Raw genomic sequence first — 25,927 nt, forward strand, 5'->3', positions numbered from 1 at the left:
CCACCACGCTGTTCCAATGCGGGTTGGTGGAATGCACATGTGGCAGAATTTCGATGAAATTATACACATGTAGATTTCCTCACGATGTTTTACTTCACCGTTGAGCACGAGATGAATTATAAACACAAATTAGGCACATATATATAGTGATGCTTGCCTGGGTTTGAACCTGAAATCATCGGTTAAAATGCAAGCGTTCTAACCACTGAGCCATCTAAGCATGAAGTTGAAAACTACCAATGATTCAGAAAATAAAAATACCTGAGAAATATCGTCGATAGAAACTGACCTATAAATCAGACTAACTTTGTTATTAGTATTTAATAACGGTAACGCATGATAAGTGTAATAAAATAGTGTAAATCGGGAAATAGAGCTATGAAACATTTGTTAGTTAAAAGACAACAATTTCTTCTATTTAAACGGTATATCTTCGATATATAGTATAAAAATATGTTTATTATGAACATAATTTTGTTGTGATAGGAAATATAAATTTATGAAAGTCATAACTGGTCTGAGGTGGAACATTGCCTAGGGGCACTGACGTAGTTAATATGTACTTCAAAAAAAGTGCTCATATTTTTCTTTACATTTGACATAAAAACATATGCAATACAGTCAATATAAATAAGCGAATAAAAACATTTATCAATAAAAATCTGTCACTAAAAATTTGCAATAATTGGGCATAAATTAATACACTGTTGTACACAATTGAATTTCCAAATAATTATAAATATAAACATTCAAAATTTATTGAGAGATATTCAAATTATATTGAGAGAATAAAAATACATTAAAATGTTTATTTTAAATATGACCTATATTCAGATGTCAGTATACAAATTACATGTTGACTGTTTTGGTCATTGAGGAGTTCCTTCTTCTGCAGTCAAGAGTGGGCATAGAATTAGGATATAAAAATATATAACTATAGGATTTGAGAGCAAGAACAGCTTGCAAGATTGAAACAAATATTGCAAAGTAAATAAAAGCTAGTAAAGAAGAACTAAAAACACAAAATCCTCTTAAAAATTTCCTTAACTAAAGACTTATTATAACTACGAATTTAATAAACTGTGTGTGTGTGAGTGTATTTTATATTTGTAATTACATTCAATTTAATCTTGTCACACGACTTGGAACCATAAGTTTATTTTGTTTTTTTTTTTCAGATGGATGGCACCAGAATCTTTATACGATGATATCTTCAGTGTAAAGTCTGACATTTGGAGTTTCGGTGTACTACTCTGGGAAATCGTTACGCTTGGGTCGACACCTTACCCGGGATTATCAGCAGGAGATGTCATGAGAAAGGTGAATAAAATATATCCTACTAATTTTAGATGAAGAAATATTGTAAATAGTTCAACTTCTTATTAGATGATCATACATTCTTCCTCATCATGTTGCCAACAATAAAAGACAAAAACAAGAAACCTGACAAAAAATAAACAAAATATACAATATTTAATTAAAAAAAAAAAAAAAACAATAAAGAAAAGGCTAAAAGGAGATTTTACGAGCAATGACAATCTTTTCCTTAGTAGGTGTACCGGTCAGTTTCAAGGTCGGTTTTTCTCAACGCTGATTTTCAATGGAACTTAATGCACCTTTGACGGGCTGTAACAGTATGCTTATGTTAAAGATATTATTTTTTGTAGATATAAAAGGCTTATGGGAGGAGACATTACATCTCGTGAGCCTGTAAATTTATTTTTGTCTACACGTCTAAATACAATAACACAATACTTGTTAAATAGGGAAATGACGAATGAGCTGGTGGATTATACTCTTAATATGTATTCATCATCACAAAACCCACTAGCTTCCTGAAGACATTTACAAATAGAAATATTTTTATCAATTTCCTGCCCTATATTTAGCCATGACGTCATCAAATTAATTTCGGAAACATTATCGTTTAGTAATTCTTGTGACATTTATAATATCTTTGTTTGACGTAATTCGTCTTAATGTTATCAAAGGCTCTTTGAAATAGAACAATGAATATTTGAATATTTAGTTCTGTCACAAATATTAAACTAGATAAGCTTTATTGTGAAACTCTAAACTACTTGAATATTGTACGGAGGTGTTTGGCATTTACAACAAACAACAACAGCCTGTAAATTTCCCACTGCTGGGCTAAGGCCTCTTCTCCCATTTCGGGAAAAAGGTTTGGAACATATCCAACCTCCCTCTAATGCGGGTTGGTGGAATACAAATGTGGCAAAATTTCTATGAAATTAGACACATGCAGACTTGACCGCCGAGCACGAGATTAATTATAAACAATTGAGCACTTGGGTTTAAACCCGCGATCATCGGATAAGATGCACGTTCTTACCACTGGGTCATCTTGGTTCAATATATAACAAATAGGTTACTTTTTATTTCCAACATTTGCGTCAATTTACACAACCCTTTTTTTTAAGTTTTTAAATATACTTTCTATCTTATCAGGTAAGAGAAGGCCATCGCTTAGAAAAGCCGGAACACTGTCGTCGGGAACTCTACAATATTATGTACTACTGCTGGGAGGCGGAACCAACATCACGTCCGGACTTCAAGGAAGTAGTGGGCATGTTGGAACGGCTGCTCTGCACAGAAATGGACTATATCGAACTGGAACGCTTCCCCGATCACTCGTATTACAACGTACAGCATCTGGACGGAGAGAAACTATAAAATCATATGAGATACTCATTTAACACGTCATCTCCGAATAGGCTATTTGACAATGCGAAAAATAAAGTTTCAATAACTGTAATCAGTATATATTATGAGTTCAAAAATGGTTATTTACTAACGAAATCCATAGTTAAAAATGCATTTTTTTAAACGTTTGTCACGTGACCCAAAAAGCTCTTGATTGGCCGGGCTAATGATGAAGTCACTTGCTTGTTTACCTCGTTTGCCTACTATATGTACCACAGATTAAAATATAGTGACGTCACCGACCCCATATTGTTCAAGAAGCGTTTTCGCGCTATTTAAATATGAAATTTTAAATATGATATTTTTATAAAATAAGTACGAGAAATAAAATCAACTTTTACTGGGTTCCGTAACTTCTCCTTAATAATATAAAATGGTTTTTAAAAACCAGTCAAATAGCCTATTGAGCTAAATTAAAAAGTCAATCTCGATAAGCCAGTATCAAATAAACTTTGAGATGCATTTATTGCAATTCGTATGATAATCGTTGTTTATATATTATTAATCTGTATATAAAAAGCTGAATACCAAGTGAAGCTTAACACAAGCTAAGTATAAATAAATATCACAAATTAAAGCTCGCATAATTTACATTAAATACTTCGATTTACGTTTTTTTATATTACTAAGCAATCAAAGAAACAGTTTCCAGCATACAAAAGCGAGTCATAATATTAAATATACGTTATTTAGATCTTTCATTTTGTATTTACATGACATTTAATGTTATTTACTTTTTAATTATTAGTCTCAGATATGTATAAACCATTATTTTTTATGTATAATAATTGTATAGTACGACACAATTTTGATGTAGCATCGGCAAATTCAATAAAACCGATTACTGCCAAAATAAAACTAATGGAAATAGCTCCCTACCGCGCCATTCGACGCTATTCATCGCTATAGATTCTCGCGTCAGTTCAACCCAAAAGCATGTAAATCGACGAATATATTAGGTCATATGATATAACAGATTACTACGTTTGTGTAAAGATCATATTCAATACTAATATAAATATTGATAATTTGGGATAGCGTACTTAATACGGATGTGATCGGTTTTACGATTTTTGCCGATGCTACATCTAAGTTGTGTCGTACTATATGTGCCTACCTCTTATTTCATGTTTATCTCACGGGTGTGCTGGAAGAAATATCTTCAAGAATAAGACAATCTTAGCTCTATTTAGACTGTTTCAAATAAAGAAAAATAAAAAAAGTTTAATGATTAAAAATTGTTAAATAAATTAACTTAAATAAAATCTGAGATTACCTAGTATATAACGTTCTTATTATTATTATTTTAAGTAGCTACTAGTCCTCTATAATGTAGAATTAAATACATAAGATATAATAAAAAGGTTGTATATATAAATTGTATTAAGGTGTATTCTTTGTAATAAATGTTGTTAAAATTATTTTACGTCTTTCTTTATTACACGACTTTAAAAATTAATCAATTAATTAAATTAAGTTTCATATAAACCCCTGCCGTCTAACAATATGCATTTGAGTGGCAGACAGAACAGACAGGAGTAAACTTAGGCTAAAATAATGTTTTTTTTTGTTAAATTTTAGTAATCTATATATTTCCTTGAATATTCTACCCCAGCTTGGAATCCCAGTTACAAAGTAAACATCAATAGATTGGAAAAAATACAGCGCAAATTTTGTCGTTTTCTAGCGTTTAAAGATAGGGAATGTCCATATCGTGCTAGCTATGAAATATGCCTATCTCACTTTAAATTAAAATCACTGGAAAGTCGTCGTCATTATTTAGATTTATTGCTACTTTATAAACTCTTACATGGATCTTTAGATGCACCGGATATATTGTCAGAAGTTTGCCTATCTGTGCCGCGTACTAACCCCCGTTTCCCTATTTCCAAACCATTTTCAATGAGAAGAGTTAGAACAAATGTTGGCAAATGTTCACCTATAAACCGTATAGTAAATACCTACAATGAAATTGGTACTACAAATGATGTTGACATCTTCCACGATACATTACGTAAGTTTAAAAAAAAAATTATTTCTGTTATTTAGTCTTAGTCTAATTTAAATTTAATCTCATTTAGTTTTTTTAATTCAATTGTATGTTTTTTTTTTATATTTTCTTAAGTTTATTTTAGTGTGATTAGTTAGCTGTAATTTTCGTTAAAATTTGTGTTTAATTTATGTTTGTTTTCATTTTTGTATTCTTATTGTAGCAAGTGTCGTACACGCCTGTAATGGTGTACCATACAGAATAAGTCTGATGTTCTTTTCTTAACTACTATTTTATTGTGTGTATGCCGATGGTGTGTCTTTTAAATAAATAAATAAATAAATAAATAAATAAATAAATATTCACTAATGAAATCCATCAAAGGTTTTTTCCGAAATAATGCATTAATCACATAGGTAACAAATTAATTAACGCCTATCTTTACTTTTTCTTCGATCCAATCTTGTGAGCTGGCGTGAATTTCGATCAATGATTTTCTTTTGTTTTTACATTGACAGGAAAACCAAATCAATCCCAACTCACTAGTAGCGACAAAATTATCATTGTTGCTACATATTATACTTTAGACTTTCAACAGATTTCAAACTAATGGTATAAACTTTAATATAACCACAAAAAATTAAACTAAGTTTCAGAGTTAAACAAAAAAAAATACATTTCATAGTTCTATTGAACCAATACAAAACGGCATAATTATTTGTTTACCATAGAAGGAAATCTTAATAGGAATTATATAAGACCATGTTACGCCTAATACCTTTAATGCTATTATGTAATTTTTTTTTTTTTTTTTTTTAATTTAAATATGCATTCATACATCATATTAAACATATTTGTTTTACACTTATACAATTTTTAAGCAATTATGATTCATAAACATTAACTTATAAATTAATGCTTGCGTAAAAAACATTTTAAAAATAAAAACAATTTGAAAATCATGTATTACATAGAACAGAAAAAAAGCAAGTAGGAATATTCAGTAAGATCAAACTGGATACCACAGAAAACAATCGTGAAATTTAATAAAGTGATAAGCAACATTAGTTAAATGATCTCAGTTAAACCAAGAACTGTCTTCTTAAAAAATAACACTGTGATTAGCGTATTGTTAACAATAAGTGATACTTTAAACAAACAATACAGATTCACTGATGCCTTTTAAAAAGGTCGTAAGTACATCTAATAAAGTTCATATGAATTTATTTAACCTTTTCATAACCATAAAACCGAAATGCAAATAGTATTACTCAGTTCTCCCTTTCAGAAGATCAAATTATGATCAAAATTATTGAGTAAGTTGTCTATTTTAATAAGTTGCGTTTAACGAACTTAGTAGTCGAACTTAGTTCTAACAACAGAATAAAAAATCCACCTGAAACTCCTACAGCTAAAGCGAAGAATCCTCCTTGTAAATGTTGGAAAGAAAGAGCATTAAAATGTTCGTTTTTACTTTGTAACGATTGCAGTAACTTCACTCGTTTTCTCCTACTCGTCTCAGCGAAGTAACTCCTCACTTTCGTATTTATTCCTAATTGTTTATATAAATTTAGAGAATGTGAGATCTTTTTCATGAAAGGATATCCTCTTAAAGCGATCATTTCTAGTGGTACTGAAAATGTAGCCGTGTCAAAGCTATAAAAGTTATCATCACCATTTGCGTCGTTGAGATCAGGTATAACAGCTGATAGATATGACAGTTCAAATTGACTACACAACACTGAAAAGTTTCGATACAAAATCAAATCTTTTAAAGCTTCGGACACATTTGACACATCAGTCCATTTTTGTCCAACTAAATTATCGAAGGCGTCAGTAGAATTGAAGAATAAATCGTGTAATTCCTGAATACCGCCGAATTTTAATTCGCTTTGCACCAACTCTTCAACATTATCAATTTGATTTTCGTAAGTCGGATTTTGAAGAACATCAATCAGCTTAGTTTGATAGGCTGTCAGAAATATGATACCATATAGATTTAAAAATACGAAAAATAAACGTAAACTTTGTTTTTTTGGTCGAATATATGCGGAGAAGCCTAGCAAACATATCCATGTATTTAATAAGCAATGGCCAAAACTTTTGTTGTAATAAGAGTCTCCACTGAGTTGACCCAATAATTTCCAAGCTAAAACACATAAAATAAATCCACCAATCGCAGAATACCAGACAAATTTTTTAAATGTTATCGTAAGTGATACCCAAGGCGGTGAAGGGTAGGCTCGAGGTACAACCCAAATATATGAGTCTGCTAAATACGTAGAGCTGCATTCGAAATCTTCCTGTACATCAAAGTCTGGAAATATACCACCCAGAAGTATATGCCCTTTTCTCGAAACCAAATCCTTAAGAGCTCCATTCCATACACCATGCTTATTTCTCTCTCCTCTAAAACCATTAATAGTTTTATATTTTACAGAAAAGTTAAATTTCGCAAACAATGCATTAATGAGTATTTTTTCTATATTAACATCAGACTCATCTATGCTGATAAATGGTTGCCTTTCAAGAGCTAATATTTGTAAAACGCAGCCTTTCATGTCATTAGGAAGTTTATTTTCGAAGAGGTTCTTGTTATATTTCACAGTTCCTTTTTCACATAAATTTTCGACGACAAGCCTGTTCTCGGCGGTGTCATTCAAATTTCCACAAAATTTTGGTGGATCGTAGGGTTTCCAACTATAAATGATTGCATTTCGTACATTTAACGCTTTTGGAACACCAACGACTACGTTTATTGCGTTGTAGTAAAATAGACAGCTTAGCATATTTTCAATTTGTTTGTGATTCTCAACATCGTTCTTCGTAAATCGTATAAGCATAATTACGAATTTGGCATACGGATTCCAGAAACGCGATCGAATTAATTTTCTTGCTATATAACTGAAATCGTTATAGTTTTCTATGATAATTACAAAATAATCAGCAACTGGCATTCCGATGTATGGATCCTTACGAACATAGTTATAATTAACGTTTTGTCCTTTAGTAAATATTGGATATTTATCGGGATAAGCTAATTGAACGATGTATTTATTACTTCCATGAATTGTTTTTAAAACGTCTCTTCTAATTCTCTCAACTATGGAATTATTGGTATTTGTGTTAGTGAAAATCAAATATCCAGATTTAAGAAAGCTCTTTTTCATGATATCGTTTACACAGTTCACAAAGTCTTTAACAATAATCGGTTCATGATTTGTTCCTTGAACAGCATTTTGAATGAACACAGTGACTAAAATTATAAATGGGAGCATTATAATGTTTATAATCGAACTACACGAAATATTGTACTATTGATCAAAGATGAAGCGTGACTAGCTAAATATTCAAGGGAAAACTATTTGAAAAACATGCAACCTAATTACATGTCCATATGCTTTCGTAATTGTAATTCCATGTCCGATAATTACCGAGAATCAAAAAACTGTAGAAATCTAATTACCCATGAAAACAATTTATTTGTACAAATAACGTTCAAGGTAATTAATTAAAATTTAAAAGGATTGGTTTTTGGAATTAAATGCAATAATTGTACAGTACATGCACTGTGTCGCAGCTTTGCTATTGTATTTTTAATCACACAACTTTAGTCTGTGATGAGAGTTTTTGCGATGAAATTAAGTTAGTATGTCTTTTATCCATTCCAAATTATGATAATTTGTCCTGACATGAAAGGACGTCCGGATAGATATCACTGTATTTAGATAGTGTAAATGAAACTTAGAATTCTGTCGCGGTGTCAGAATGCGAAAATCAGCAGCCGGGAGAGAAGCAATTCCATGAAACATTTCCAGCGCAAAATGCGGAAATAGATGCAAAGTCATTCAATATGTTCTGCGCAACCAAGCAAGGTCAAATAGATCGGATAGGGCTTAATTGTTGATAATTCGAGACGCACGGGGAACCGCTCAGACATCAGAGCTATACTCCATGTGAGGCTGAAATTGCAACTTGTATAGTTTTAATTGTTAATACTCTTGTGTTCTCACACCAAGCTTTCTGATGCCAATATTGCTTTGCCCTCCAACTGACCGCGCAACTGAATTTTATTTATTTATTTATTTATTTCACACACAAGTTTTTGTTTACATTATTAAATGCCAGCCCTGAATTCCAAACTAGCTTTCGCTGTGTTTTGGAAGTCAGTTCCTTCCCAGATTTTAGGTTACAAATTGTTTCTTATTATAAAAGTAAAAGTAAATGGAAAATATAAAAAAAAATAGTAATAATAATAACAATCAAAACACAAAAGAAATTATTTACCAATCTAAGTAGTGAATTAAAATAATAAAGGTTAATATTATGTGGGCACGTGTGTGTGTGTAAGTGTGTGTCTGTATATGTTAATTTATGTATGAGGTTGCGTGCTATGAGTGTGTATTTAGTAATATGTGTATAATGTGCAACAATTATTTGTGATTTATGTCAGCTCTCGAAATAACAATAGTCTTAAGTCAACAACTGCTCAGTTTCCTTAAAATCAAAATTCGTAAGCCATTCTTTAATTACTTTTTTAATTTGAAAGTTAGACAAGTTCTTTGTTTTATATTCAGTATTAAGTTTGTTATATAGCCTAGGTGCTAGTGAACTATAACAACGTTGTGCAAATTTACTTTTGACTTTAGGAACCGGACAGATATCTCTTCTTTTGTTATTTGGCTTTATTTGTGGTATGTGGGTCTTATGATACCTACGAAGACATTGATATATAAATAGCTTGCGAACAGATAAAACTTCGGCTTTTTTGTAAAGTAATTGTGATGGATATCTAAACGGTAAGTTGAATAAAATCTTTAATACAGCTCGATGCGCCCTCTCTAGTTCAATGAAGTGAGTCTTAACAACGGATCCCCATGAACAGATACAATAATTAATAATACATTCAGCTAATGCTTGATAAATTTGAATGTGGAGTTTAGTATTACCTATAATTCTTAGTTCTCTAAAAATATAAATAAGTTTTCTTAATCTTTTACTAACTGCTACAACATGTTTTTTCCAATTGATCCTATCATCAATAATTACACCTAAATATTTTATGTCAGTTACTCTTTCCAATGCTGGACAATTACCACAATAAACAGTGTTATTGGTGCCCGGGCCACGATTGCAAGGATATATATGCATACGTATTATAAGATCTTTTGGTGATGTAGCATTGGTCTTGCTGAAGCACAAATACTTTGTTTTACTGATATTGAGGGTCAGCAAGCTATCTTTGAGCCAGGCCATAACGGTACAAAGACCATTTTCCACAATTTGATGAACATTCTCCCAACTAGAGCCATGGAACAAAATAACTGTGTCAATTATGCTCGAAGCATCGATCTTGTTATCAGACTTCACGTTTAGATATGTGAGTTTCTGCATGTTTGTCATTCAAGTAAATTAAAATAAACTTTAATTTCTAAGAACTTGAACATCAGCAATGGTGAATGACAGTCAGCTTACGATATTTTATTACAAGTGAGATGTGACGTGAGTTCTTACAGAATAGTTCTGAATCATCGACAGTGAAACGCCTAATGTATTTTAGGAAACGTTCAAGTATCACGTAGTTATTTTTTGACGTCTTTTTATTGCCAACGTATTTATATAAGAGAATACGTGTCGAAAACAAAAAGTAGGTGTACTAAGTTTGCTACGTTCCGGTTTGAAGTGTAAGTACTAAGTGAGACAGTGTAACTACTGTAACTTCTTAGCTTAAAAATCTTTTGGCACCAATGTTTGTTTAGTAGTACTGGAAAAATTCTCCATCAAGTAACCTATTTGCCGCTCGTCTACAGATTTTATATGAAAAGGTTACAAACGTAAAAAGAACAGCTTATAAATATTCCTCTGTACTTAGGTTTCCTCGACTTTTTGAAACTTATTCCATGTTCCAACGCAGATAAGTTTTCATCTGAAACGTCGTGCAGTTTTCCTCACAATATTTTCGTACCACCACGAATGCGATGGAGTATGGGGACAATTGAATCACAGTATCTCAAAAAAGTTCTATATTTTTATAATAATAATAGACGATAAACCAGAAGCTAATTTTTCAATTCAAAATAAAAACAAAACATGAACTTTGTACCTCATGTGTTTGCCAACTTAAATGCACCCTTACTATTAATTACGTAATGCATTTGGCTTAATTAATGACTGCTCGTTGGTCTAGGGGTAGTGCAAATCATGATTCAGAGCACTTAAGTGCACTCAAATATTTATAGTTTATTTATTTTGCGATCGCAACGCCACCTAATGGTCACATCTGAACCATACAGTGACCCACTCAAATTCACACAGCTAAACTTCATCGAAATTAACTCAACCAATTAGCAGGAGTTCATTTACATAAACACTACACGTGTTACGGCTACAGAAGATTTATCTATACATGTACACAGATGTGTTTCGTATTGTATTAGTCCAGGAATTTTAGCACCAAAAATCGGTCCGCTCTACATAAAATCCTTCTACGTGATTTTACGATTGGATTATGTCGGAGGGTATAAAACCGAGTTTCTGTCGGCCGAAACTGCAAGCGTTAGCCGCCATCTTGGAGAAGGTTTTTTTCATATATCTCGGAAACGGTAAGTTTTAAGTAAAAACTGAAGAAATCTTTTTTGTAGAGAACAACAAAATTTCCCATCTTTTTTATCTTACCCACTCCTAACACAAAATAAGTGATGAGCATAATAGGAGGAGTAAATAGGAATATTCGCAATTTCGTAATTAGTATGGGGCATTGCTAGTCTTCTTTAAAACTATAATACATGCTTAAAATGCTAAAAGTATCAGCGGATAATCATCCGCAGATATTTTTAATTTTGCCGTTTCGTAAATTAAAATCGTTTGAAAAAAATACATTGGAAAAAAAGCATATCATTCGATACAAGATTTTATAGATGATAAAAAGCGTGGAGTTAATACCTGTTGACTTCCAAGCAGGATATATTAAATAAAACTAATTATAACGGATGAATCGCGTATATTAATTATTTTTAAACATCCCGACGTTTCGAGCACTTTGCAGTGTTCGTGGTCACGGGTAGACTAAGATGACATTTGTCTATTTGAAGAACAAAGGAAATATTATTAACAACTACCGCCAACGATTTCTCAATTGATATCTTGAGTAACGTTCCGGTTGCACGCAGAAGGCACTAACTGTATCTTTAGGTCTTGCAGTCTGTTGGATTTGGGATTTTAAATTTTTAATAAGTGGATCCCAGGTGTTAGAAAGTCTCCAACCATCTTCTCTATTGAAGTTCGGATGTTTTTGAATTTCAATAGCCTCGCGTATCATTCTAGGAATGAATCTGTGTTCTCTAGCGAGGATCTGTGGTTTATCAAATCGGATAAAATGGTTAGGTTTATCCAGAGCATGTTCACAGACTGCAGACTTAGAAGAACGCCTATTTTTGACATCTCCTATATGTTCCTTGACCCTGGTACCGATGCTTCTCTTTGTTTGGCCTATGTAAGATAAACCACACTCACATTCGAGTTTATATACTCCTGCAGTTTGTAAAGGGATATTACTCTTGATAGGTCTCAAGAACTGGCTCACTTTCTTATGAGGCTTGTAAACGGTTTTAATCGAAGCTCGCTTCAAGATGTTGCCAATCCTGTCTGTAACTCCTTTCACATATGGTAGAAATGCAGGTTGTCGCTCAACTGTGGGTGGCTTGATACGGCTTCTGCGATGCTGGCGAGGCACGGGCAGCTTGTTCTGGTGGAGTGCAAGCTTGACCTGACGTAGCTCGTCCTCTAGGTGTTCAGCATCGCAGAGATGGTGGGCTCTCTGAAACAAAGATTTGCCAACGGTAGCTAACTGACTAGGGTGGTGGTGCGAGTCACCATTGAGGTATTTGTTTGTGTATGTGGGTTTCCTATAAACTGTGTGACTTAATGTATTATCAGGATTCTTGATAATAAGGATGTCAAGGAAAGCTAAAGAATTATTTGCCTCTAATTCCATAGTAAATTGAATGTTCTTATTTATAGAATTAAGATGTACTAAAAATGCAGATGCCAGATCACTAGGTAATATTGTGAAAGTGTCATCTACGTACCGTTTATAAAACCTAGGTGTTATTGGTCCGGAGCGAAGAGCCCTCTCCTCCAGGTCTTCCATGAATAAATCGGCGACCACGGGGGATACTGGAGAACCCATGGCTACCCCGTCGACTTGTACATAGAATTCATCATTCCACAATAAATAACCTGATGTGAGGCAGTGATGTAACAGCTCTGCATATTCAATAGGCATGTTGTGTGTCTGTAGCTTCCTCTTAACAATTGAGAAATCGTTGGCGGTAGTTGTTAATAATATTTCCTTTGTTCTTCAAATAGACAAATGTCATCTTAGTCTACCCGTGACCACGAACACTGCAAAGTGCTCGAAACGTCGGGATGTTTAAAAATAATTAATATACGCGATTCATCCGTTATAATTAGTTTTATTTAAATGTGTAATAATCGCGAAAATTTAAGACAACATTAGGATATATTAATTTAAATAATTGTATCTACTAACATGACTTTGTATTATTTAAATGTTGAAAAAGAGTAACTACTGAGTTTCTTGCCGGTTCTTCTCGGTAGAATCTACTTTTCGAACCAGTACTAGCTTCACTTAATTGTAAAATGACGTAAAGTGAAAGGTGCTTGTAAAAGCATATTTGAATAAAGTTTATTTTGATTTTGATTTTTGAATTTATACACATCATATTATAGACGAAAGTGATATAGAGGAAAACTGCATTATCAATCGCAGAAGATAAAATTATGAGTACAAAATTTGATGATATAAACAAGTCTTACGTCAATTGACTGTCGAAGACTTAATCGTTTGATGCTCCCAGTTAGTTATAGCGTACGCTATTAATTTATTTATATTGGAACTGATTTTCTGCTGTAAAGGGTGATGTAGTATTGATGTCATGATGAAGTATATTACGAAGCATTGCCTTTTAGTTAAATAGACAGATAGCCTGAATAATGCGACTGGTTCATCTTCGAATTCGAATTCATTCTCTTTATGTTTCTAATTGACGAGGACCGGATGCTGAAAATCTGAAACCTCTGAGCTGGTCTGATGATAGGGGGGTGCATGTCAGTCACCTCCTCGTGGTGCACCCTTAAGTGCCGGCTTAAAGTTGCTCGTCGGCCACGGCTAAGACTGGCGGGAGGGATGCCACGGGTCTACTCCTGGTACGTTCCTGGTTGGCGTCAGGGCGGACCGTGTGAGTGGCCTCGCTGGCTAGGAGGGAGTGGGAGGGCTCGCAACTCGAGCCTCCCAGGTGTTTTACACTGGCGGTCAGCGGCGGAGGCCCCGGTTGAGTCCCACATAGCCGTTCCGGTCCCCCGACCGGGCGGCATGAAAAGCAATGGCAAAAAAATGGTCTGATGATAGGGCTTGAAGGTTGTAGACGTAACCCTACCTTTTAGTAAACCCATCGAAATTTGGCACATTGAATTTGTTGTGTTTGGTCGGGAGTTTTTTTTAATTTTTAATTTAATTTATACTCTAGATGATACATCGTGAGGTAGTTGTAATTGTTCATTTATGACCATAACTTGATTTATGATCAAAAAACAAATCGTCACTAATTAATCAAGTATCAGTCTGAATTTCAATGTTTAATCCTCACCTGATACAATAAAAATGATTACTTAAAAGTATGAAACAGTAACCCTACAAAAATAAATAAATTAAATGTAAAATACAAATTCCATTCAAGTTCAAATATGTATTCAAATTCATCTTTAGGAAAACTTTTGAAATAATTGATCATTTTAATTGAATAGACTGAGTATAAGAGTTACTGAAAATGTCAGAAATGAAACGCTCATAAAGTTATTCAAATTGTTAAAAGGGAAACGAATGAATTAAATAATAAATAAATTATTTCGAATGTAGCAAGTTGTATTAGTATGAAGGCTAATAACCGCGGGTAGTGACAAGCGGAAAGGGATGGATTAAGATGGCATGAAAAGGAAAAAAATACTGTTAGGGCAGAAGTGAAATGAAAACTAGCGGCTCGTCCTGGCTTTGCACCGGTGGATATATATATATATATAAATATATATATATATATATATATATATATATATATATATATATATATATATATATATATATATATATATATATTTTTAAACACAGTATTACATTATCCATTTATACTTACAATCTGAATTTATTTAACGATTTTTTTTATTTAATCTTGTAACGTATTTAGTATTGGAGCAGAGAGAGTTTATTTTGATTTCTATGACGTTAAAAATTTGTCATATCTAGCCGATTTGAGCAATTCAAAGTGTGACATAACGATAGCAGCCTGGATATTGTAGATATATTCTATACTAATGTAGAACATACTATAATAAAACCACTAACACAACATTCATTTATGACACTATATAAATTTACCAATCGATACATAGAATTTTTATCCGCTTATGGTATATAATTATATCCTTTGACCGCCCACGAATCTAGCTTTCTTCTACCCTGCCCGTTTAAAATCCACCGCCTTTTGTTTTTCTCGTGCCAGGCAGTACCAGCTCGCCGCACCACGCCACGAGAGGAAGTGACGGGAGTCCCACAATACGGTGTCGATAACCGAATCAATAATTATACTAATAAATGTTATTTTAAATAAAAACGTATTTAAAACTTAAAGCCGTACTAAATACTATTATTTCAATTCAAATTATATAAGCATATTTAAAAAAAATCATAACAATATTTTCGTTCTACTATCAATAGTTTCCGTAGCGCATGTATGTTAAAGATCACATTCTTTCGACAGTTTTTAATCGCGTGATATAGATTACTAGCTTTACCCGCCCGCTTCGCTGGGCATAAGTCGCAGCAAAATATTTTTATTTTTTTTTTTAAATAATTTTGATCATTAACAATGTACAAATAATAAAGTAACAAATCAAGAAACATATGCGTTATAACGAAATTCTTATAAATTGTTTAATTAAATGTTTGTCTTCTATTTCATCTTCTTGAATGATTTTTTGAAAGGGTGCATATTGTTCATGACACCCATAAACTTTCAAGATCACGTCTCCTTTTTATTGAAACCGAAATCAGATATTCGTTTATGTAATCTTGGTGTAAAGTTGATTGTACCTTATTATTTAAATTTCTATAGTGTGTAAAAGTTTCCATCACACTAATACGTCGTCTTTTATCCGGTTCTATCAAATATCCATGTTGTTACATTCATAACCATATAAGTGCATAATATGTCTTAGACTTCCAGTGTCCGAAGATGGAAATATTACTCTTTATCTAAATAAGCAGCTACTTTATAATTCGATATTGTACCTCGTAAATCAATGTACTATTCGGTTTGATGTTTTGATTTGCTGTATCGAATGTAGTTTAATCCTTCGTTCTCGACCTTAGCGTACACATCAATAATGAATTGTTGTAAAAATTGACGACACTTCAGAATATGATTAGATTGATTGTCTCTAATCATTATACGATACGCACAAAAATCCATGCAACTAACTATCTTCGATGTCACAGAGCGTGTTATGATATTAGTTTGATATAGTCTAAGATTATATCCATCTTCTGCACACAGAAACATAATTGAATAATCGTAGAATTCATCATACGATTGGTATGTTTTAGCCAAACCTTGGATGATTTTGTCTCGTTTAATGATATAAATTTCTCGTTTTGTAATTTCTATACCAACAACAGCTGTGACTTCAGGAGTCATGGGAGCTTTGAAGCGCCTTTAATGTTCATTCGATTGCATTCTATCTTTTTTTTTCGCTCTGGAAAAACGCGTCACGCGCTTCCCCCACGTGCTGCGTGTTAGGGACTCTCTGGTTCCCTGGAAGCTGAGTGCGCCCAGGTCTACCGGGTTTACCCACTAAAAACCAAGCATTTCTTTGACGATTCTTGATAGCGCGAGGTCTCCACCCATAGACGCCGCCAAGGTGGCCTCTGGGGACCCCACGAGGCATACTCACTCAGGGTGTGGTGCGCCGTGTCGACTGGCGCACCACACACGCTGGCAGGAGGGTTACACCTCCCGCCGCGCTATTCCGTGCAGGTACGTACCGAAGTCATCATCGCGTCATCCTGAAGGTGAGCGTGCTCTTCTTCCTCGCGACCCAACGACTTAAGTGGGGACGGATCGCCTCCACTGTCGCCAGGCCCGCCGTGGGTGACCCCAAGCCCTCCTGTCATTAGGCGTTCAGGGCTTGCTGGGCTAGAGCCCTGATCCGCCCGACCTCCGCCAACCCTGGACGGTCGCTGCAGTTCCTTGCCTCGACTCGGAACTGGTACACCTCCTCGAGCACCTTCGCCTGGAGCTCCCAGGGCGGATCGCCCGCGAGAAGTGTCGCCGCGGTACACAACACCGTAAAGTACCCCCTGACGCTTCTCACCGCTATGACCCTCTGCGGCTTCCGCAGCAGGGCCCGATTGTCAGCGGTGAGGGCGTCGACCCAGATTGGGGCACCGTACATACGCTATCGACCATCGACCTCACTACGCCTGAGTACAGTCGCCGGTTTTTGCGGCGATCCCGGCCCCCCCACATTCGGAAGAAGGCGGCCAAGAGCGGCGACGGCGTTGATGAGAGAGATGCACAAAGTGCTGCCCGAAGCTCCATCGACCGTCCAGGATTGGCCAGGTACTTCATCTGGGACTGAACCTTAATCACCATCCCCCGGACGGTGATACTCGCCCCTGCACGATGACGGCCTTCTTGACCAGCTCTCGATCGACCTGGCCGATAGACCACCTCGGCAGCGTGGTTGGCACCCTTTGGGGTTCCGCCGGCCTGCTATCTGCTTCAATAATGACTTTGAAATTATCTGTAGTTCCATCTTCTAGAGCAATATTGAAATATCTAACTTAATTAAGCGATGACTTCTCGATGATTATTAGTATTGAACATCGTCGATCAATGTCTTTTTCATTTTTTCAATTTGCAAAAACTGGGGAGTTTCTTCAGATACTGGAAGAAATGAACCAATCTGATAATATACTTTAAATGTAGACGCGAAATTATTGTATTGTACAATATTTGTTGCTCCAAATAATGTCACTTGAAAACATGAAATGTATTTTATAATGTGCTGAAGGGAATATTTAAACTTCTTAGTAGTTCCACGGCGTTGGTAAAAGAGGTTCTGGTGGTTGAACCAGTTGTGATAAATAAACTTTGCCAGTGGAGCAGCACATACCAGCACTTTGTTTAAACTTGACTATATGGTCATACTATATTCTATGAACCAATGATCACATTGGGATGCATCTTGTTATCAGAACCTAACGTAAAACGTAATTGAAGGTTTATTTATTGAGATTATTTGTTCTAGTTCTTGACTTAGTCTGTTTTAATCGTTGATCATCCAGTCGTTGGACTCGCTCGTCAGGTTTTTTATTAGCTCTTGATGAAGATGCTCTTGTTCGAAGATCTGAAACTTGATCATAACGTTGACTGTTTCAGCAGCTTTTAAAGAAGAAATTCAGAATCTATTTGCTTCTAAATCTATTTTTTTGGTCTGTTGTTTTAGTAGCTCTTTTGGTTCTATGACGCATCTTGTCGATGTTCCGATATTTTGAATCTTCGGAGGAATTTTATATAATATGAAGACTATAGCTCCAGTTTTCTATTTATACAAATAAGATATTGTTTTGGTTATTTGTCTTACGTTTGCATTTTAGACTAAAGATTCATTGTTATTAAAGTTATGAGTATACTTACCAATTATGATTATTGTTCACTTTCTTATAATCAAAATAGCTAGTCACTTTTTCCCGTACATGTAATTTATAATTATCTTATTTTGAAATGAAAATTATAATTGTTATGATTATTTTATGTTTATTGACATCTGACGGAAATTAAGTTATTTGTTTTGCTTTTTAAAAAGATTTTTTTTTATTACATTATTTTTTATCGGTTGATCAAATAAAAATACTTGTACATACTCATTTTCATGAAAATCGTTTGAACGGTGTAGAAGTCATTTTATCGCAGCGTCACCTGGTGGCGAGTTACATCAATGGGGGTAGCATAAGCACTTCCTATTTCAAAAAGCACATATACATAACAATTTTCATAATGATCAGTCAAATAGTTTCTGAGTCAGTAGATGGCAAACATACAATCATATCCTTTTTTAAATATTTAAATAGCCTATCATTTGCGCAATCGCGTGTTCTTACCACATACCAATCTTTGTAAAGATCGGTTCAGCCGCTCTCGAGTTATAGCGGGACATACAGACAGACAGACAAAAATTTCAAAAATGGTAAAACTGATATCAGTCAGTCATAAAATTAATACTTATGACGAAATGCGACAAAAAATTGAGTGTACAGACAGACTCTAGAGATTTATATAGTAGTATAGATAATCGATCTGTATTTACATTTTAACCACGATATATAATAATATAATTCACTGCGCATCTTGTAAAACATTATTTATAATTGTTATGAAATAATACAAGAAAGCCTAATGAATGAGTTTTATATCTGAGTCAAGAGCCTGTTCTTATATTTACATCTATTCATCGAATATATAATTGCCAATATAACTTTTGAAATAAACTTTAAGGTTGTCAATGGGAATTATTTATAAGGTTTTAGGTAGTTCTTTGGGTAGTTAATGCCGTTTCTTATCAATGGAAGCCGCTTTCCAAAACTTTTAGACTTAAACATTGGCGATTACGAAATGTATAATTGTAAAGTTTACTTGAACAAAACTTATTTTATTTGTGCCGGCTATTTTTAATAAACTGATCCTTTTATTTCTATTTAAAGGTAAATAGGGCGGTGTAATTACAGTCAAACTAATTACTAACATCCTAAGTTATGGACTTTGTTGTTGCAACAAATAATATTAGTTTACTTGGTGGTAGTGCTTTGTGCAAGTCTTAAGTAGTAGTACCCACTCATCAGATATTTAACCACCAAACAACAGTGCTCAGCATTGTTATGTTCCGGTTTAAAGGGTGAGTAAGCCAGTATAATTACAGACACAAGGGACATAACATCATAGTTCCCAAGTTTGGTAGCGCATTAAGAATGGTTAATATTTCTTACAGCGCCATTGTCTAAAGACGGTGGTGACCACTTAGAAACAAAAAATACAGTATATGTCTTCTATGGGTAATAGTACAGATATTATTTAAAAAAAAACTAAGAGCGTAACTCGTCACTTAGTAAGCGATAATGAGTTGTAATAATTAGAAAATTTATAGTATATACGTATCAAAATCGCATATCACCGTATATCTACTGTCAACATTTCACAAGGTTGATACAAAAGTGAATTATCACAAGTCGCGCTGCAAATACTCGTGTATAAGGAAGTAAGAAGGAAAAGTAGGCCAAGTATATAGTAATAGTTTATTGTGTCTGTCATAAAACTGTCAAAGTTTAGCCTTGATCTGTTTCACGTATATAACGGAGTGTCCGGGCGGATGTCGCTGCGTAGGCCTCACGTTCCTTTCTATCGGTACGCTGTCAGCTCCCTCCAATTGTCTTAAAAGCCCCAGCTGTGGAATTACCGTTTTTATTAGAATTGAACATTTGAAAGCACTTCGGTAACAATAGGAAGTGGATGCGAGTATCAAAACTGCTTAGGCGCTCTACAATATTAAATTGTTTTTTTTTTTTTTTTACATATTTTTCAAGTCCTATTGTTAATGAATCGTAGTGTTTGAAGTTTATGCTATGTTTGTAACATTGTTAGAATATTATTGCATTTTGAGCATTATGATCTCTTTAAGCTTCGAAGCACATGTGCTTAATTTCATAAGTGTAAATTTGTAAGTGTTTTTGTATGGTTGTATGAAAAATGAGTTATGCCCCTACAGACTTTCTTCTCTTGTTCTTTCTGATGATTTTATAAAAAAATTTAATTTTTTTATTTGTTGCCGTTCACACGGAATTTAAAACTTTATTAAATCCCAAATAATAATTATTAAACGATGTTTAATTATTATATTTATAATCAATAAATCTTTCTTAGGACAAGGTATCTATTACTATAAGAAAAATCCGCAGAAAAATGTATCTTTGCCGTTTTAAAACATTTTTTAAAAGTACATTGGTATGGAAGGCATGTTATTCAATACAAGATTTTATAGATGATAAAAACGTAAAGCAAAATCTTGTTGACTTACAAGCAGGATGCATTACATTCATATACATATAATAATTATGATAATTGCATTTAACTAATATTACTTTGTATTTTTAAACGATGAAAACGAGTAACTACTGAATTTTTTGCCGGTTTTTCTCGGTAAAAGATATTTTTACCATAAGTATTAATAATAGAAAAGGCTCAAATTTGATGTACAAATATTAACTATAAGTTGAACTAAAAACATAATCTTTTACAATTTACTCAAAAAATCACTTAATGTATTAAGCAAAATTAAATTACGATAAAATGAAACTGATAAAAAAACTTCAAACTATAAAACATTGAAAATGCTACTCGCGAGGAAAACAAATATTTCCCCTGTAAATTTGATTACCGCAAAAGAAGGCGAGGGATGATTTTTACGGACATATTTATGATTGAATATTGAACGATGAAAATTTAAGATATTATTTTTTTAACAAAATGGCAACGATTGTCTGAACCAGACCGAGCATGTGCTTCATATCATCAGTGATGAAAGTTTTCTCACTTATTTTAATTATATTTAAGGAGTCGCTGTCAGAATAACCAGATATTATAACCAAAAGAGAGCTGAGATGGCCTAGTGGTTAGAACGCGTGTATCTTAACCGATGATTGCGGGTTCAAACCCAGGCAAGCACCACTATATATATGTGCTTAATTTGTGTTTATGATTCATCTCGAGCTGGAAGGAAAACATCGTGAGGAAACCTTCATGTGTCTAATTTCATCAAAATTCTGCCACATGTGCATTCCACATCCGCATTGGAATAGCGTCGTGGAATATGTTCCAAACCCTCTCCTTAATGGAATAGGAGGCCTTAGCCTTAGTGGATAATTTACAGGCTGTTACTTTACTTTTTTTTACTTTACTATAACCAAATAGTTTTAGTAGTAAAACTATAAAACGCAAGAGTGGAATGTAAAAAACTGTAGACTCTTAGGGCTGTTTTACTTTTACTTTGTACTTTTTGTAAATATGACAATGCTACATATATTTGTTTTATATGGATAAGACACAATAAAGGGTTGTATTTTATTTTTAGTATTATTTAACTTAGTACCTATGTTCAAATATCATTTTCATACGATAACCGAATCAGATCACATATTTTGTAATAATTATAAAACTACCAGCTTAAGTTTACTTGGGCGAAATTTATAAAATTTTACCTAGGGCATATAAACCGTCGCCCCCAATTTACCACCTTTTAGGGGTGTATTTAAAAAAGTAGCCTTTGCCTTAACACATTTAATTTAAAACGGTTCAACGATTTAAACGTGAAGAGGAAACAGACAGAATAACATTCGCAGTTATAATATTGTACAGCTTGTCGAAAAATCAAAAGTGCAATTTTTATAAACGAAAAATGTTTGTATTTATTTAAAACAAAAATGTGTTTTCAAAATCGGGCATCGTCTGAAATATATTTAATACTTAATTGCGTTACGAGTAAAGTTTGTTAGCTTTAAAATGTCACATAGTTTTTTTTATAGATTGTGAGTTGTGACCTTTTGATTATTTATCAGAATTTGATTATAGAAATAAATTTATTTTATGATTTTATCGACTGCTGTTATAATGAAGTCATGCTTATGACATTTCAATTGCGAAGCTCATTGAAATAAAAATATAAAACCCGTTTTATAGTTTACTTGTATTTCTCGTTCTTGTTGTGTACATGTTATTGAGCGTATCACCTTTACCATAGCATATAAAATAATATGTTTAATATGTATATGTACAGTTAGGATAAGAAAAGGTTCGTCACCAGGTTGTAACTACAGGCACAAGGGACATAACATCTTAGTTCCCAAGGTTGGTGGCACATTGACGATGTAAGGAATAGTTAATATTCCTTACATCGTCATTGTCTATGGGTGATGGTGACCACTTACCATCAGGTGGCACACGTGCTCGTCCACCAACCCATACCATAAAAAAAACCTTAAGATCTATTTTCATGTGCTCTATATGGACAATAATCTGTTTACCTATTGTGAATTAATAACGCATTGCGTCGCAAAGTCACGTCTAGCAAAAAGTACTATGTGAGATTAATTTTATATGCAGTTATCTGTTTAGTGTTTTAAAGGATTTAAAGGAAAGGATTCAAACGGTACTAAGAGTTTACTACTTGATAAAGGAATTAATTTGAAAACTGACGAAGGTTTTCGTATTAATTACATAGGTACAGTCTCTAACTGTTGCAAGTCATGCAACGCAAATCCATCGAAGTGAAGAACTATTCGCTTACATGTCTTAATTATATTTATGACATACATATATATTTTTCTATCTCAAGCAATGGGGTATTACGCGAAAACTTTCTTTTTAATAACCTAACAGATCCTTATACTGACGCATTAAACAAACAAACTTCTCATTACATTAACTGTCAATTGACAATTCTCCCAAATAAGTTTTCTAATTGAACTATAAATAACAATAAACAAATCTCTGAGCTGTCTACACCTGCGTCAATTTATAAAAGTTCCTTTATTTTAATGGTCTAAATCCGCTTAAGTCTTTTGTTATTGAGATTAACTTATCAACAACTTCTTTATATAACAGGGTATCTATGTGAGCCTTGTAGAGCCTCGAAGTTTCTGGTAACGAGGCAACCATATTGATTTTATTTAAAATGGAATTTTTAATAAAATAAATAAATCAATATTGGACAATATTAGGTACATACATTAATCTGATCCAAATGTAAGAAGCTAAAGCACTTGTGTTGTGGAAAATCAAATGTAACGACGGTACCACATAACCCACACCTAAGACTATATAGAAAATTAATGAACTTTTTCTACATCGACTCGGTCGGGAATCGAATCCGGGACCTTGGAGTGGCGTACCCATGAAAACTGGTGTCATTATCATGATCAGTATTTAATTATTTGAAAATTGATTTAATGTATTTATTAATAACAGTTACTGCTAGATTGTTTTAGGATGTATATAAAAGTATAATCATATATAATTTGGCGTGGTCAATGATTAGTTTGACAACTTAATTAATCGCCCACACATACAATAACTGTGATGAGTTTTGACGAAGACCATCCTACGCCTATAATTCGTAATTAATCTTTATATTAATATAATAAATCACTCTCTATAATATTATCAATCACGGTAGAATTTAATTATTGACGATTCAAAAATTTTTCATTGTGAAGTTTACTTGAATAAAGTTGATTTAATTTGATTTGATATATGTTGAACTAAAACCAGATAAACGAAATAATATACTCAAGCTAGCAATTGGATCGTATGTATATCTATATATAGTATGCACACATTGTAATCATTGTGTTAGTGTGCGTAGGTTGCAGGTCAAGTACTAACTCTGAAAAGCAAACAATACAGTATTTGCTTGCAATAGACCACTTTAGTATTTGTCTTCACGTAACACCTACTCAATCATTCCATACGAACATGACTAAGCTATATAATTTCGTTATTCAATGGATCAGAGTGTAATTACTAATAAGACAAAATGACATCCATTACTCTGATCCCAATGCAAGTAGCTTAAGAATTCGTGTTGTGGAAAATCGGAAGTAATGACAGTACTACAAACACCCAGACCCAAGACCACATAGAAAACTAATGATAATCTTCATCGACTTGGCCGGGAATCAAACCCGGTACCTCAGAGTGACGTACCCATAAAAACCGGTGTACATCACTCGACCACGGACCTCCGTGGTCGAGTGATGTACATCTTATTACGACGACGACCTCGTCGTCGTAATAAGACCGCAACGTTAGCTATATACGATACTAGCTGTGCCCGCGCCCTTGTACGCCTTGGATATAACATAAAAAAGAATATTGTAGTCTAAGCTACTCCCTATTATATCAGTTATCTGTCAGTGAAAGTTCCGTCAAAATCGGTCCAGCCGCTCCAAAGATTAGCCGGAACAAACAGACAGACCGACCGACAAAAATTGTTAAAAACGGCCATTTTTTAATATTACAAACAGACACTCCAATTTTATTTTATGTACAGATAGATATAAAAAGTGATAATGTATTTGAAAAAATCGCACTGATACCCGTCATTCCATGTTATTATATTAAGTATTTTTTGTTCGATTTGCAATTCCTATTATTGAGCCTATATTGAATATGAGCTGTAAGCTAAGATCTAGTCTCCTTGAACTTCCCCGAGAGACAGATGTGCCGCGGTTGTGTTATATAGACACGATCCCGCAGTCACTCCAATCCGTGCAGATCCGACCATCGCAGTGGCTTTAATGGGTATCCCACATAACCTTAAGTACCTAAAGGTCTACACTGCTTATATGAAGAGAAACATTCGAGCTTGAATATGTTTTCCAACACTAATTCAAAATCAAAGTCAAAATATACTTTATTTAAGTAGGCTTTTACAAGCACTTTTGAATCGTCACTTAGCAACTATGTATATTAAGTGAAGATACCATCAGTTCGGAAAGTAGATTCTACCGAAAAGAACTGACAAGAAACTCAGTAGTTACTGTTTTTAAACATTTAAAAGTAGTTGTTAGTTAAATATAATACAATTATATGTATGTAATATATCCTACCTGGAAGTCAACAGGTATTAATTCCATGCTTTTTATTTTCTGTATAATCTCGTATCGAATAATATGCCTTCTTAACCAATGCATTTTTTACAAATGATTTGAATTTATGAAACGGAAATGTTAAAAATATCTGTGGAATTGAAAATACCTTCCTACATTTGAGCCAAAGTCTTTGATCAATTAAGTTTGTTCAGTTAATCCGTGATAGTACTAATTTCCTTGTTATTACAGATTGTACAGAATAATTTTTTAAGGTAAAATTTTAGAAGGTATAATTAAAATTGATTTAAGCGATTTTATTGGTTGGTAATTAAGGTTGTTTATTTAAGGCCTTTGGGAATTTAAGTAGATCACGTTAATACATTGTTAATAATTCACGGTTGAAATTTAAGTTTTCATATATTATTACGTTTATATAGAAG

At 33.5% G+C, this 25,927-nt stretch overlaps 2 protein-coding genes across 6 annotated transcripts in view; one reads left to right on the forward strand and one right to left on the reverse strand.

Moving 5' to 3' along the window:
• The window catches only part of LOC124532647 (tyrosine kinase receptor Cad96Ca), an 89,842-nt gene extending 87,018 nt beyond the window's left edge, over positions 1 to 2,824 (forward strand). For all 5 annotated transcript variants that reach the window (XM_047107672.1, XM_047107673.1, XM_047107671.1 and 2 more), the window contains 2 exons: positions 1,179 to 1,320; positions 2,470 to 2,824. In XM_047107672.1, the coding sequence (XP_046963628.1) occupies positions 1,179 to 1,320; positions 2,470 to 2,694 (367 nt within the window). In that variant the 3' untranslated portion in view covers positions 2,695 to 2,824. The remainder of the gene's footprint in view (positions 1 to 1,178; positions 1,321 to 2,469) is intronic.
• A 17,300-nt stretch (positions 2,825 to 20,124) lies between these two features.
• Positions 20,125 to 25,927, reverse strand: part of LOC124532613 (carbonic anhydrase 1) — a 29,460-nt gene continuing 23,657 nt past the window's right edge. Inside the window, exon 6 of the mRNA XM_047107598.1 lies at positions 20,125 to 20,287. Coding sequence (XP_046963554.1) covers positions 20,162 to 20,287 — 126 coding nt within the window. The 3' untranslated portion in view covers positions 20,125 to 20,161. The remainder of the gene's footprint in view (positions 20,288 to 25,927) is intronic.

This window comes from Vanessa cardui, chromosome 9, assembly GCF_905220365.1.
Source record: "Vanessa cardui chromosome 9, ilVanCard2.1, whole genome shotgun sequence".
Lineage (NCBI taxonomy): Eukaryota > Metazoa > Arthropoda > Insecta > Lepidoptera > Nymphalidae > Vanessa > Vanessa cardui.